Raw genomic sequence first — 16124 nt, forward strand, 5'->3', positions numbered from 1 at the left:
GCTCATGGACTTGTACTGGTTTTGGGTTGGGTGAGCTGCCAGCCTTTCAACCGTTAGATCTGGATCGTGCGGCTCTGAATGAGTGGCCTAGTCTTTTTTTTACGGCAGAATGAGTGGCCTGGTCACTTTCGCTATAAGTACTTGTTTGAGTTGTTTCGTCTTTAGCTCAAAAGGCTCTGTTTTCCTTTTCAAAAAAAAAGAAAAAGCTCTGTTTTCTTTTTCGGGTAATACGTAACACATCATTTATAAACCAAAGAAAAATGTACAAGCCATGTAGACATCGATGTGACAAACTAGAAAGACAATAAAATTCTAACAATAGCCCAGAAGACTTCCAGCCAAGAAATGTTTTACAATTAAGACCGAAGAATCCGTTAAGTGTTACCTAACGAAAAGATGACAGAACACTTCTTTACTCAAGCTCAACGCGTCTCCTTCGTTGATATACAGCCTTTTGAACCTTCAAAGCAGCTCGTCAAAAACAAAGTCATTGCCATTGAAAGAATCTGATTGGGGCAGAACCATCAAAATTCATATCTGACACCCCCACGCGATGACATTGGAGGAGGAAATCTGACCCACCAGCCTGCAACCACGAATCCATCGTCTTCCAGCTGCCACTAACGTAGATAACCCTCAGCACCCACTCCTGAACAACTTTTCGTGCTCCGCTTCAACGCTAGAGCGAACACCGCCGCAACGGCGGAGCCGAGCAAACAAGTTCACAATAAGAATGCCATCGGTGCCACGTCATCCTTGCTTGAAAAGACTAGTTTCCAAATCCATCAACGACCATAGAGTAGAACACCTTTGTCGAGGAATGATCTGGAGCTACTTTATTCAGCACTGTGTCGCCGAAGCCAAGACGTCGAGCGACCCAAAACCTAAGCTACTAGGGCCCTAAAACCTAAAACTACACGATCCGCGCCCGGGGGATCCAGTGACCCCCCTCACCACCAACGACCAAGAGGTTGGTGGAGGGGAGCCGCTGAAGGACGGCGTCGGATAGTTGGTCTCTCTTGACAAGATCACCTTTCCTTTCTTTCTCGGGAAGGAAGAAAACTCGCAATATTATGGATATCAACTTACCTGGCCGGTACTCTTAATACATGGGAACAAATGTGCGTAGCCTTTTGAACTCATATTTGTTTCGACAAAAATCACGTGGAAAGAAACATTTTATTTGTGATTTAAGACGAAACCCAGGTGAGAGTTTGACGAGAGCTTATAAAAGATACTGATGCACCGAGTTGTATAAGAAAAATAGTTCTCACCGTCCTTTACGGGAATGAATGAGTTTACGAAATGATCAATAAGAGTAAAAGGATTAATAGCTTTTAGCTTTTTTGTAAAGGGATCCCGGTCATTTATAAAAGTTCAACAAAATTATAAAGCGCCTCAAGCATGATTAAAAATTACACCAGGATCCGTAGACCACTGAACTAGAACTACTGCCACCAAAACGAGCTGTCAACGCTCTCCTGTTGCCGTTCTCCTATCGGAGTCGTCTTCACCTTGTCGATGACAGCCAGGAAGTCTTCATGTATGTGCCCTTAAGGACTAGCGCCCTGGAGCCCTAATCGTTGCCGTTGAACCCTTCAATAGATTTGAAGCACCCAACATCAAATCTCGCAATGGCACACGCACAACCTAAAGTTCCTAAACTTCTAACCTTACAAACGCAAGAAGACAACAACATTTTAGACTTTTTGCAAACAAGTTCGTTTAAGACTTCTTTTTATTTTTTATGCGGATGACCATGTAGGTTTTTTTGCGGTGAAAAAGGGAGCTTTATTTAGTTACTGGTAGGATTACAATCGGTAGCCACAAGTCTATTCAGAGCATCTAGGTTAGTTAAAACAAGAAAAAAAGACTAGCAAAAGTAGCAACTCATACGACACCACACGAGAACCAGCTTGAGCTAATAAAACAACCGAAAAACGTTGGCGAGGGGAAATGGATGAACGTTCGTTTACACTAGTTGGTCGGTGTCGATGGACTCATGCACAAAGAAGCGCATGACCTTTTTGTGTCCTTTTCTTTTCTTTTGACAAAACAACCAAAATAGCAGACGGTGAAATCTGGCGTGAAACGGACGTGGAACAGACTGTGGTGTCGTGTGCACCGGAGTAGCCCGGCAAGGACGAAAGAGCGTCTAACCTCCTCTCCTCGAATTGGCGGGAGGGCTACATCTACATGCGAATCAGCATCGGCCAACAGACCAGCCGTCGCCGAGATCTGGTTTGCCGGTTCCGTCTGCCGGCCGTCCCCGGCAAGGAGAGCCGTGTTTCCTGCTTGTTGTCGGCGTACGACGACAGCTCCCAGGAGTTGGCCAGGCATGCTTCGGGAGGGGACGGCGCGCTGCAGCGGCCCGTGCGTGGACACTGTCGCCACGGCGCAACACTGCGTCGGCTGCAACAGAGCGTGCAAGCACGGCCGGAGCCGGACCTGCTGCCGCGGGCGCTGCATGGACCTGCTCTCCGGCAAGACGAACTGCGGCACCTGCCCTAACCAGTGCAAAGCTTCTGCCACCGCACGTGCGTCGACAGATTATAGTTAATGAATGCCCATCTAGTACGGCAGGAAATTGTGCTAATTGATATTCACGAACATTCTCTCAAATTCATGAATATTTTTAATTTACAAGCATTTTCTATATTTGTGACCATTTTAAAAACTGTTTTACAATTTTCTAAATTCATTAACATTCTTTCATACTCATGAACATTTTCTCAAATTCAAGGGAATTTTTAAATCCGTGAACATTTCAGATCAGGAGTGAGGAGTTGGTGCTTGTTTCGAGGCAAGCGATGTACTGGGCTCGGCCCACAGCGCGATTTAGTGGCAATTCGCAATTCACGGGCGCTTTTGAACTGCCCATATATGGAGTGGACGCCCCTGTTTTCCTTTTCGTATTTTTGTTTCTTTTAAAAAATTGAGATCTAAACATATTCACAAATTTTAAACTTTCAAAAAATGTTCTTGAGTTTAAAAAAATCAAAATTTCAAATGAGTGTTTACGAATTAGAAAAATGTTCCTAAATTTCAAAATTAGTTCATGTTTTCAAAATCACAATTTTAAAAATTCTGATTTTCAGAAAATATTCATGAATTTATTTTTTTCAAAATTTAAAATTGTTTATAAATTCAAAAAATGTTCACAATTTTAAAAATAGTACCAAATTCAAAAAATGATTATCGGTACAAACATGTCTGTTGAATCACATTATTTTCGTAAAAGTCAGAAAAGTATTTGCAAATTTCGGAAAATGTCCATCGGTTCAAAAAATGTTCGCCAATACCAAAAAAGTGTCCATGGATTCAAGAAATATTTCAAAAATTAAAAAAATATTCATGAATTCAAAAACAAGCTCATGAATTTTAAAAATTATTCCAAATTTTAGAACGGAAAACAAAAATGAAAAGGAAAACAAAAGTAAGAAGAAGAAAGAAAAAACAATAAAATAAAAAACACAAATAAAAAACCCGGTTCAAGGAAGGTTCTAGAACCTTTTGAAAACCAGTGAGAGAGAGGCACAGGGATTTGCGAATATGGGTTAGCGATCGGGGTTAGTGCATGTTTGCTCACTATTCCCCGACCGTTTCGATAACAATATCACGACATCGCCCACAACACTTTGCAATTGGGCAGACCGGTTTCATCGGTTGTCACTGCATCCGTTTATTTTTGGTTTTACTAGTAGTTTCATTGGGTACTAGTAGAGGATAACGTGCACTTTTTTGTGTGTCTTTATGGTGCGTTTACACGTCGTGTCTTTGTTGTCGACCGGTGGTGGGTGCGCGCATTCCTCTGTGCGTGTGTGTGTTTACCTGACATGTGATGTTGCCGTGCGTCACTAGGTTTAAAGGACCACAGTCCATACGGCCGCAACGCTAATATGCATGCATATAGGGCAGCGCTGGGCGCCGGTGCACCCGCCCAAATTTAGGCCGGTCGGTCGCTATCCGCACGATCCGCGCTTGCGTAACCGCACGATCTGCTGTTCCTTCTTCTCGCACATCTCTCGGGAGAAAAAAAAAAGGAGCGCTCTCGACAGCACGCCGCACCCTCCGCATCTTGCGCCCCTGCACCCCGTCATAGCTCGCCATCTTCGTCGGTTGCAGCTCGCCGGTGTCGTATCTGGCCGCCAGAAAAAGGGTCGATTCAGCTCTCCCGTAGTTCTCGTCCCATAGATGATTGTAGCAAAAAAAATTGCCGGTTGTAGCTATCCATGTTGCCGGTTCCAACAAAACCCAACGATGCAGCTCCCCTATTGTGGTTCCAGCAAAATCCAATGATCCATCTCCCCGTCATGTTGGTCACATCGCAGGTTCCAGCAAAAGAAATTGCCGGTTGCAACAAAATCGGAACATGGTTCCAGCAAAAATCGTGATATGGTGGTACCAAATTTTCAGGTTGGTTCCAGCAAAAATAAAAAACGATGGAAGCAAAAATGCAAAAACTTGGGCAATGTTCCAACAACTGAAACACTGGAGGTAGCAAAAAAAATAAAGTGGTTCCAGCAAAATAAAACACCATTGAAAACAAAATTCCAAAAACTGGAGTTTGTTCCAGCAAAAGAAAAAAATGTCTGATTGTAGCAAAAAATAGATCTGGTTCCAGCAAACTAGAACGCCGGTGGTAGCAAAAATTGGTTTAGTTCCAGCAAAATCAAGAGCGCTGGTGGTAGCAAAATTTTGTGCTAGTTCCAGCAATCCTAAACAGCGGTGGTAGCAAAAAAACAGTAAAATTGGGACGAAACTAAAAAAACATTGGTAGTAGCAATTTGGGGTGCTGGTCCCAGCATCTCGCTGCCGTAGTTGTAGCACTTAGCTGCGGTCGTTCTCGCCATCATGCTGGTTGCAGACCGCCTCGTTGGTGCAGCTGGGCGTCGGTGGCGGCGGCGGCGGTCGTCGCCATTCCCAACGCTTCCCTCTGCTGCTTGCAGGCCCACCAGATGTGGCTTGCAGCTCCCCTTGCACAGCACCTCAACGCCTCATCCCATGAGGGAGCAGCAGCGGCCAGCGCAGCAAACACCGGCCGACGGTGAAAGTGGGCTTGCGCGGAGCGAGTGTGTGGAGAGGACGAGAGGGAGATGAATGGGAAACGGATAAGAGCGAGAGGGAGCGAGGTGCGGGCGGTGGACTGATATTTCTGTGGCCTCAAAAAAAATCGAGGGCCTTGTTGTATGCGTAGGATTTGCCTCAATCGCATGACTCGCGCGCGTTTGGCCCAAAGCTCGGCCGGTGCGCCGTACCTAAACGTTTCCCATGCATATATCCTCCTCGGGCAGCGATTACCAAGCCACGAGTCAGCGATTCTAGGGAGTTTATTAGGAGTATTTCTAGCAGACCCTTTAAAAACACCAAACCTATAAAATTTCAGCGGGTTTACAACTTGAACCAATTTTGTGTCCAAAACGGACCACGTAAAAGTTCGCGGAACCATAAAAGTTTTACAGGCCATCGAAAACGCGAGCCTCTGACCCCTAGTTCTACAGGTCCGAGGATAGTATACAGGCCATGAATCAGGTCCTTCCGCCCCCCTCTCCCCGTGCGCCGCCGTTCGTACCACCCTCTCCAGCCGATGATTTCTTCCTGCTCCAACAAAATTCTACACTGCAAAAGGATTGAGCGCGTGCCTGTGGCCATGGCCGACCCCGTTCGTGCTAGATGCGAGGAAGAGGAACGAGATGCGGCGGCTTCGTCACACCTGCGGCTCCGTATTTGGCAGCTACGGGCGACGGGAGCTAGCTAGCTTCTGGATCGATTGGCCAGGGCGACGGGAGCTAGCTCCTGAGATCGATTCGACGCCGACGCTAGCTAGCTTATGGATCGATTCGAGTAGCGACGACGACGGCGATGTGGGGGCGCTTCGTGCGAGCTGTCCTCGACGCTATTTGGCCACTTCGTGCGTTGTCCACCGGATTCGTACAATCGAGCTAGCTGACTGTGAACATAGGCGAGAGAAAGAAGAAGACGCGAGGAAGAATATACGTGAATATTCGGTTTTACAGTCTAAGTTTAAAGGGTCTGCTCGACCATAAGCTCAAACCAATCCTTAAAATGTGTTTTTCGTATTTCGCAGTTTAAGGGGTCTGCTAGAGATGCTCTAACTTAATAGATTTCTGCACTGATATTTTCAATGAAAAATCAGCTCCACAATGTATATAAACTTTGCCTGGTTACATAAATAAATATGGCATATAATAGAAATAAGTGATCAAAATTGTGTATTCGGGACGTCTAAAACGATATTATAGTTCCAAGTAAAAGTAAAACAGAGAGTGTACACCCTAGTAGTAGTAGAAAAAAAATAAGCAGAGCAATAAATCACATCTCGATGTCGTCGAGATCAGGCATGGGAAAATGAAGAACCGCTGCTATCCCCGTGAGCTGCTCGAGCTGATCGCCGGAGACATGCATGGACGAAAAGACGCACACCTTGCCACCGATCTTCTTCACCGATTCGGCCGAATCGACGCACTTGCGCCTAGCAACAACGTCAGGGTTGCGGAACCAAGTGTCCGTGAGCAGGAGTGTCTGGATGGCGAGACGTTCATGCGCAACCTCGACGTGCTTGGGCCCGTAGCAAGCCCTCGCCGAGTCCTTGGCGATCATGGCATAGAACTCCTGCAGCGCCGGCACCTCCAGCGCGGCCCTCGTGTCCTTTATCAGCGACAGGACGCTCGGGGCGGCCAGGACGTCCTTGAGGCTGTGCGGGTAGCCCGAGGGCGCGGGCGCGAGCACGATGCGCGCCTTGTGCTCCGAGATGGCTCGCAGCTCCCTCGCCGCGCGGCCTCCAGGAGCATGTGGTCGCGGAACTGGTCCTTGGTGAAGCCGGGGCTGGCGATCACCACGCACTGGACGAGTTCGAAGTCGACGTGGTGCACGAAGGCGGCCAGGACGCGCTGGAAGAAGTCCTTGAGGGCGGTGTCGTAGGCGGCGACGGCGCCGGAGCTGGATCCGTGCTTCCTGGGGATGGGCGCCTCCACGCGCGCTCTGGTGGCCGTGACGCTCCTCCCGACGAGGAAGAGGTGGGCGAGGCCTTCCTGCATGAGGAGCACGGCGAGGTCGGCGTTGGCGGCGGTCTCGTCGCAGGATTTGCGGATGGTGTCGAGCGCCGGCCAGTCCCAGGCCTCCTTGCGGAGGACGAAGGGCCTCCGCAGCTCGATCTCCAGAGTGTGGTACTGGCCGATCTGGACGTGCTCGTTCTTGGTGAGGTTCTTGCCGCGGACGCGCAGGACGGAGCCGTCCTTGTCGTAGTCCGTGGACTCCACCGCGACCTCCAGCGTCAGCTTGATGCGCTCCGCGTCGCGGCCTCCGGACCTCGTGATCTTCCGGACCGTGACGGCCTCGACGGCGTCGCCGGCGGCGATGAGGTTGTAGGCGTCCCACAGGTCGTCATCCACCTCCGGCAATAGCTTCACGGAGCCGGGCCCGTCGCGGGCGAGGCTTTTTCCGACGAGCTTCATCGTCCAGATGGATCAAAGAGCGCAGCGGTCTCGTTGTTGTCGAGAGAGACGGGAGACCTGTGTTGACGGCGGCGATGGCGGTGAGCGATGGATGCGAAAGCGGCGACCGAAGCATACAATCTGTGCTTGCAGTTGTTTCCGTGAGTTGCGAGCGGAGCGAACGTGTTGGATGGATCAATGGAAGGGCGTGTTGGGTGATAGCTATTTATAACTTTGGTTTCGATGGAGGCCCGATCGACTCCGAGTTCAGATCGAGCAGGGCTCCCTAAACCTAAGCGACACATGTGCACGTAATTAGCGACGACCAAGCTGGACACGGATGGCTGGCAAGGGGTAGTTTTTTTTTTAGGGTGGAAAACCAACTTTATTCATGGAATTCCACATTGAGTGGGATACATCTTGGGTCATGAGGGGCACCAAGCCAAACGTGCCTGCCCGGACCCCTATTTAATCAAAATTTTGCTAAGCTATGTGCTTCATAATTAACAGCAGGACTTTCGAAAGTAAAAGTACAATGGAAAGATGAAATTTTCAGATTTATCTCACTGATGATTGCTCCATATGGACCTCGGCCTTCTCTCCTGATATCCGACACCACCTGCTGGCAGTCCGAAGCAACCACAAAATAATGAATGTCCAAGTCCTCGGCGAGGGCTAGTGCCTCCCGGCATGCTATTGCTTCTAGACTTGTTGGATCGGCAACACCTTCAATCACAAGAGCAGAGCTACCAAGATAATTACCACCTTCATCCCTGCAGACAGCAGCGGCTGCACCCCCTGTCCTTCCCTGGACTCCTGCATCCACATGGATTTTGCAGTATCCTGTTGGTGGTTTTTTCGGCTTCAAATTTCTATGTATGGGCGTCGGCACGACCCTGCCTCTTTGCTCTTGGCTGCCCTTTATCCCTTCCAGTTCAGAGATGAAGCTCATGATAAAACCATGTGTGGCATGGGGACTTTGGAAGATCGCCTCATGGATGGCTTTCCTCCTAGCGTACCAAATCGACTAGAGTGTCACGGCCACAAGGACAAAATCTTTGTGGGACATTGAATCCATCAGAGTGAATAGCCATTGCTTCGCCTTGGGTTCGGTTGTTGATATGATTTTATGTGTAACCTCCTCATTCATTAGAGCCCAAACGCTTCTCGAAGAAGTGCACTCAACGAGGGAGTGACGCCATGAGTTCCGCGCCCCACATAGACCACAACAGGGTGAATCAGACATGTGCCGATGTGCCCGCACATCATTTGTCGGCAATGAGTGTTTAGATAGGCGCCATAAGAACATGCGAACTTTCCCTGGGACCTGAGTTTTCCACAAATGTATCCATGCTCCTACCTCTGCCCTAGAGCTAGACGGCCCTGGCCCCTCCTCAAGCCATGCTTCCCTTCTGTTTCTAGTTGCAACAAGCATATTATATGCTGATTTTACTGAGAAGCAACCGTGCTTTTCGTGGTGCCAAGCCCAGAAGTCAGGAATGTTACGAGTGCACAACGGTATCCCCAATATCACTTGGACATCCATTGGCAAGAAAGTAGCTTGCACCAGGTGTTTATCCCACGTTGCTGACACGGGAGAGATGAGTTCAGAAACTAGCATAGGTGGGTTCAGTGTTCGGCAAGCATAGGGCCTTTTCATCTCGTCCCTTGGCAACCCGTTGTGCTTCCATTACCAATCCTCCTGATCAGCCCCTGCTTGAGCGTATCTCTGCCCTCTACTATTGCTCTCCATACCTGGCTCGGGTGACTCCCTAAATCGGCACGCAGAAGATCTGTAGTTGGGTAGTAAACACTTTTTAGAATTCGCGCACTCGGGGTTTCAGGAGTCTGCAAGAGGCGCCATGCTTGACGAGCCAGCATTGCCAGATTAAACAGTTCGAAATCTTTGAACCCTAAACCCCCCATGCTCTTAGGTTGGGTCATAGTTTTGAAACCCAATGAGGTTTGCGTTTCCCCTCTTTGCTTCCCCACCAGAACTTTCTAATGAGCATGTTTAGGTGTTCACAAAGCCCTCTGGGAAGTTTAAAACAGGACATTGAAAAAACCGGTACCGCCTGGGCCACAGCCTTTACAAGAACTTCCTTCCCTGCCATGGAAAGCGTTTGCTCTATCCACCCTTGTACCTTACTCCACAGACGGTCCTTAAGATACTTGAATGCACCATTTTTTGAATTACCAATATCTGAAGGCATTCCTAAGTACTTCTCGTTGAGAGTTTCATTAGGAACATTGAGTGTATCCTTTATCTCCTGTCTCACCGTATCCGGCACCCCTTTGCTGAAATACAATGAAGATTTTGAGTAGTTGATGCGCTGCCCAGTTGCTTGACAATATGTTTCCAGAACTTGGTTCACCTCGTTTGCCCCCACACCGTTTGCCTTGAAAAACAGCAGGCTGTCATCAACAAATAGAAGATGGCTCACTGGTGGCGCCGTAGTAGCTACCTGTAGGCCATGCAAGTTTGATGACCCACTCTTTGATTTTAACAGGCACGAAAGGCCCTCTGCTGCTAGCAAGAACAAGTATGGAGATATCGGGTCCCCTTGTCTGATCCCTCTTGAAGGGATAAACTGTTGTAGTTTCTTCCCATTGAACAAAACAGAAAATTTGACTGTTGTAACCAAGCTCATCACAATATTCACCCATCTCTCTGTGAAGCCCAACTTGAGCATGATTGCTTTTAAATAAGTCCACTCGACCCTATCATAGGCTTTCATCATGTCAAGCTTGAGTGTGCAGGATTGATGCTTCTTTGCTTTGTTTCTCTTCATGAAATGCAAGCACTCGTAAGCCGTAATGATGTTATCTGTAATCAACCTGCCAGGAACAAAGGCTGACTGTTCTTCCGAGATTATGTCAGGGAGCACTTGTTTCAATCTGTTAGAGATCACCTTCGACGCTATCTTGTATAATACATTACACAAACTGATAGGACGAAATTGAGACAGAAGAGTTGGGTTTTTTTACCTTTGGTATAAGTACCAACAAAGTTTCATTTATGCTCTCAGCCGACTCCGTTCCTTCTACTATCCTCAATATGCCGATGTCACGTAGCAATGAGCCTGGTGTTCATAGCAATTTTTTTTCCTTTGTGTCCATAGCAATTTGCATCTCTTTTTTTAGGGTCATATCAATTTGCCTCTACTACAAGTCCGTGTATAAATCAACTGAGAATCCAACATAACATTAGCTTGTACTTCCTTCTTTATCACTTTTGTTTTATTTTTGGGAAGCACTTCAGATATTTTTATTTTTATTTTGTTTTCACTTTTTCACCTATATATATTTATTTGTTCAAAAAGTATTAAATTTTTAAATATTAACTTTACAAAATGTTAATCGTGTCATTAAAAAAGACCACTGCATAATTACAAAAACTTCATCGCGTAGTTAAAAAGAAGTTCAACGTATATTTTAGGATATATCAGCATGTATTACAATTGTTTTGGCAATATATTAAAAAAATGTTCATCGTGTATTTTTATAAAACTTCTATACCAATTCCAAAACGATGATAATCATTTAAAAATGTTTATCATATATTTAGAAAAAGTTCATCTTATATTTTTAGAAATATTCATCGGGTATTTACAAAAAGTTCTCATGTGACTTACAAGATGTTCATGTAGAAAAACGAAAATAAAAAGGAAAACATGCAATACAAATCTGATAAAGTGTTCATATATTTTTAAAGAAATGTCCCATTTTTAAAAGCATTCAATGTTTGGAACACAAATTCACATGGAAGTTTGAAAACAAATCTTTGGGTTCAGGCTGCCAGATTTTCTTGTTTCAGACTAGGATCTCGTACTTTTGAGGACACAATAGCTGGAGGCTTAATCGAATTGTGTGAAGGTATATCTGGTTGTCGTAAATGTATACGAGAATTTTTTTTTCTCTATGTGTGTGGCTCTACTTGTAAATGCCAACAGATAACACATGTCCTTTTTTTGTTGCATGGAAAAAAGGGGCACAGATTAAGGTTTTTTTTTAGGGGTGGGAACAGATCAACCATACAAGCTCCGCCACTGGACAGGGAAATGTATGGTTTACAGGGCCGGTCTTCCTTATAACCTGGGCCAATTCTCTTTTTCTATATGATGAATTGCAGGAACGCCCAGCCCTCCTTGAGATGTGATTCTGAGAAAAATTCTTTGCAATCTCTTATCCACCAAGCTTATTTTTCATGCAAAGTAAATACCAATTAGTTAAGGAAACTTTCTATTCCAGACTGTATCAGATCAAGTCAAGAGAGAAGTTTTCTTGTTGGCTCTTCAATCAGCTCTCTCTTTATAGAAGTTTCCTCTCGGTGGCTCTTCAATCAGCTCTCTCTCTCTCTCTCTCTCTCTCTCTCAATATAAGAGAGCAGTTCTCTCTCTCTCTCTCTCAATATAAGAGAGCAGTTCTCTCTCTCTCTCTCTCTCTCTCTCTCTCTCTCCCCCCAACACACACAAAAGTCTTCTCGCACTCACGGGGACCCCGGGATAGGAGGAATCCCGGCCGGCCAAGGTAAATAATTCTGTGTCGCTCATCTCTTTCTGTGTGTTTGTGTGTACGTGATGGTGTTCCGTCGGCCATTCCATGCATGGAGTAATCCATCTTGTTCATAAGTTCTTCCTATCTTCAGGAAAAAGGAGGATATTTTTCGGTACCATTTGCATGCAGCGACCTGTTCTCAGCCCTGTTTTAAGATATTGCTTTAGCCACATCATTCTAATCAAATGCTCGTTTTGAATAGTATTGCACAACATGTAACTCTTCTCTTTACTACGAGAAACAGATTCGCTAACCTACCCAGTTGATTTGTTATTCGAGCACATACCCACATATTGGATTGTTAGATTATTCTTAGGGCATGCATAATGGTTATATCTAAGCATTGCCACGTATTATAATTGCTGAGATGGAGGGAGAGATATAGAAAAAGAGAGTATCTTGTCTTCTTTTCTGTTAAGAGATGATCTCTAACACAATACAGTGTCTCGACACAAATTTAGAGGTATGTGGTCATTATAGATAAGACAAAAAACAACCCACTGTATATCATGTTTTATTGACATATCTTAATTGCGTCGTGGGTCTAATATAAAATTATTTTATCAATCATTGTACATTTACTTAATAATAATTCATGATTTGTCCAATGAGTTGTTGTTTTCGTTGTTGTTGTATGTATGTATGTTTCTTCTTTCTCTGGCTGTTGACATGACAAACAAGAAGGGTGTGTTCTGAAAGCTGTTACTCCAACCTGTAGGTCGCCTTTGACAAGTTGAGGGGCAAATTAAGAGATTAAGCAAGCCAGCATACATGACTATTACATCTGGGGCGCTGCCAGCGACGGTCAATCACGAATTGCACCAGGAGCACAAGCTCAGCCTGGTGGACATGGCAAGCTGGAGCTTCAATTGCGACGTGTGCAAGCAGCACGGAGAAGGGACCGCGCACTACCGGTGCGAGCCATGCGACTTCGACGCCCACGCGGACTGCGCAACCGCTCCGGCCACCTTCAAGCATGTCAACTACGCGGGCGACTTCGTGTTGTATGACGCGCCCGACTCCGGCCACCCTCCAATGTGCTGCGGCTTGTGTGGACTCGAGGTTCTCGGCTGCAGCTACTACAACCGCGAAGAGTATGACCGCCTCCACCCCTCCTGTGCCTTCATGCCTAGGCGTGTCATCCAGGATGGCCGCACCTTCCAGCTCGGCTACCACCCATCTGGTACATGCGCCATGTGCAAGAACCCATCCACGACGTCCTTGTCCTACCGCTCCAACTACGACGGCGGCCAGGAGGTGTACCTGCATGTGCCATGCCTCGTCGACATCAACAACAGGCTAACCGGTTATCCAAACTGGGTGGCCAGTGCGCCGATCAGGCCAGGCGTGCTAAAGAGCCTTACCAGGAAGGAGGAGGGAGGGGATCTCCTTACATCTGGGACGCACCCGGAGCACAAGCTCAGCCTGGTGAACACAAATCAATTCCAGTGTGACGTGTGCACACGGTACGGGAAAGGGACGGCACACTACCGGTGCGAGCCATGCGACTTCGACGCCCACCCAGAGTGCGCCACCGCTCCGGCAACCTTCAAGCATGTCAACTACGTTGGTGACTTCGTGTTGTATGTCGGACCTGGCTCCGGCGACCCTCAAAGGTACTGTGGCCTGTGTGGACGCGAGATTCTCGGCTACAGGTACTACAACCGCGAAAGGGATTGCCGCCTCCACCCATGTTGTGCCTTCCTGCCGAGGCGTGTCATCCAGGACGGCCGCGCCTTCGATCTCGGCTACTACCCGTCCGGTATGTGCGGCATGTGCAGGAAGAAGTCGACGCTCTTATTGTCCTACCGCTCCACCTACGACGATGGCAAGGAGGTGTACCTGCATGTGCGGTGCCTCGTCGACACCAACAATAGGCTGACCGGCTATCAAGACTGGGTGGCAAGCGCGCCGATATGGCCGGGCGTGCTGGGGAGCTTTACTAGGAAGAAGCAGGGAGGCGGTCTCATGAAGGCTGCCAGCCTGTCCTTTGACATCGCCCGTGCCGTACTCGAGGTGGCGAGTCTGGATATTGGGGGCATCGCAGAAACTGCACAAACCGTGGCCGAGGCATTCAATAGTGAATGAAAAAAGATGAGGGTACGTCAAAGTTTATTTTTTATTTTTGCATCAAGGGTACGTAAAAGTTGAATAATGTGTGTGTGGACTTGTTTTTCTCTTTTGCAACAAAATTGTGTGGACACCTGCAAAAAATAAAATAAAATTGTGTGGACAATCTTGTAAAAGGGTATGTGCGAACCATGAAACGGTGTATCGGGGATATATCCGATCTCAATTATATTGTATACTTCGGCTCCACGTGCATATCCTGGACCCAAGCCTTGCACATCGGTAACTGTTATCCTGATCTCAATCATAAAGATTGCCGTTCCTCGTAATATTAATTGAAGTAATTCCGAATCATATGCCCCCGGCTCCCGCGGATTGCATCGATTTATGACGTTAATATTTGAGTTACACCTTACTTCCATCCCCAAATAATTGTACTTTTATTGGTGTAAGGACTCAAAAAAGTTCTTTTTAGCCAAATAGGAGGGACTTATATTTAAAGTGGGCATTTGGAACTAATGAAAGAAGAACCTAAGGGAGAGTCTTTTTGGGACTTTTAGTTCTAATATGATCTTTTAGTCCCATAAACCAAACAGGTAGGGACCTTTTAGGGACTAGCAATTTTTTAGTTGGGACTAAAAAAAGTCTTAGGATGTTTGGTTCTTAGGACTTTTTCTAGTCCCAACTAAAAAGTCTCTAGTCCCTAAAAAGTCCCTTCCTGTTTGTTTCCAGAGACTAAAAAATCCCTAGTACCTTCCTAGAGATTATTAAATGACCATGTTGCCCATAGTATATAAAAAAATAACAATCAAACAAAAGCATGGGGTGGCGGGCCATTGAATACATGGAGGGGCATTGTTGGAAAAGTCCCAAAAAGTCCCAAAAAAGACTCTCCTTGAGAGTCTTCTTCATTTAGTCCCAAATGTCTAGTTTAGTCCCTAAAAAGTCCCTTCCGTTTGGTAAAAAAAGTCTCTAAGAGAGACTTTTTCTAGTCCCTACACAAAAAGTCCCTGGAAACAAACACCCCCTTAGTCTTGAGTTAAGTAATTTTTTATTTTGACCAATTTTTTTAGAAATAGTAGATAGAAATATTTATGACATTAAATTAGCATATTATGAAACTACATCCCAATATGCATGCAGTGATAGGGTTGGTAGACCCAGAATGTCAACAAATAAACTCCTATTCGTGAGCCTTGCAAGACTAATCATTCCACATTTATTTTACTAAATGGAAGCCAGCGTGAGTATGCTGGCAGCCAAGTGGACGAGTTTTACTTCTGCAGACTAATCACCACTATCTAGTTTTACAATACCTCAGCATACTAGGTCAACTAGTGGACATTCTGTTTGGGCAAGGTGTATAATAGAGACACCTTTTCGCATACTAGGTCAATAGCAGACCGGGCGATCTTTATTTCTTAATTTGCTCAAAAATAAAAGAGTTATTTTACTATGCCTCCCATGAATATGAGCCGTCCGTCGGACCAGATTAGACAGTCCAGATTAAAATCAATACATTGATGTTACGTGTATAATATGGACGTCTGAGGGGCATTTTTGGAAGGATTGCACGGTCTGATGGACAGTCGAGATTTCTTCATATGTTCAATTATTATAGCATGCTTACATGTTACATTATTGTGCTTGGCCGCATATACCCGTGTGTTGCAACGAGAGAGATAATTGATGTGTCCTCGTATCCACTAAAATATCCTTCAGCACTGCTCAACAATGTCTGAATTGTGCCCGGACACGACAAAGAGGTGCACAATAAGGTCTAGTAGAAATTCATATCAATAGTATGTTAAGAAGCATGGTACACGTATAATACTTTTGGGACGGTTTTTGTACGATGATTCTGATCTTCTTAATTAAGGGTTATATTAATTGTGTTTTAGGCCATCTATGCATATGGAAGATTAATAAAAAATTGTCTACGCCTGAGCGAATCGGTTTGTTGCGTACGACTCGACGCTATTATTTTTGATGCACACCGCGCAGCAAGGCGTATATGTGTGCCCCTCCCACGTCCCTCGGTAT

General features: G+C 46.1%; 1 protein-coding gene and 1 pseudogene across 1 annotated transcript; one reads left to right on the plus strand and one right to left on the minus strand.

The window, feature by feature from the left end:
- Window positions 1-6321: 6321 nt before the first annotated feature.
- On the minus strand, window positions 6322-7475 carry LOC125512785 (annotated as a pseudogene).
- A 5262-nt stretch (window positions 7476-12737) lies between these two features.
- LOC125512790 lies at window positions 12738-14137 on the plus strand. The gene has a single exon (XM_048677873.1). The coding sequence runs from the start codon at window positions 12783-12785 to the stop codon at window positions 14097-14099; it is 1317 nt and encodes a 438-aa protein (XP_048533830.1). The 5' UTR covers window positions 12738-12782; the 3' UTR covers window positions 14100-14137.
- Window positions 14138-16124: the final 1987 nt, after the last annotated feature.

This window comes from Triticum urartu, chromosome 6, assembly GCF_003073215.2.
Source record: "Triticum urartu cultivar G1812 chromosome 6, Tu2.1, whole genome shotgun sequence".
In the NCBI taxonomy this organism is placed as follows: domain Eukaryota; kingdom Viridiplantae; phylum Streptophyta; class Magnoliopsida; order Poales; family Poaceae; genus Triticum; species Triticum urartu.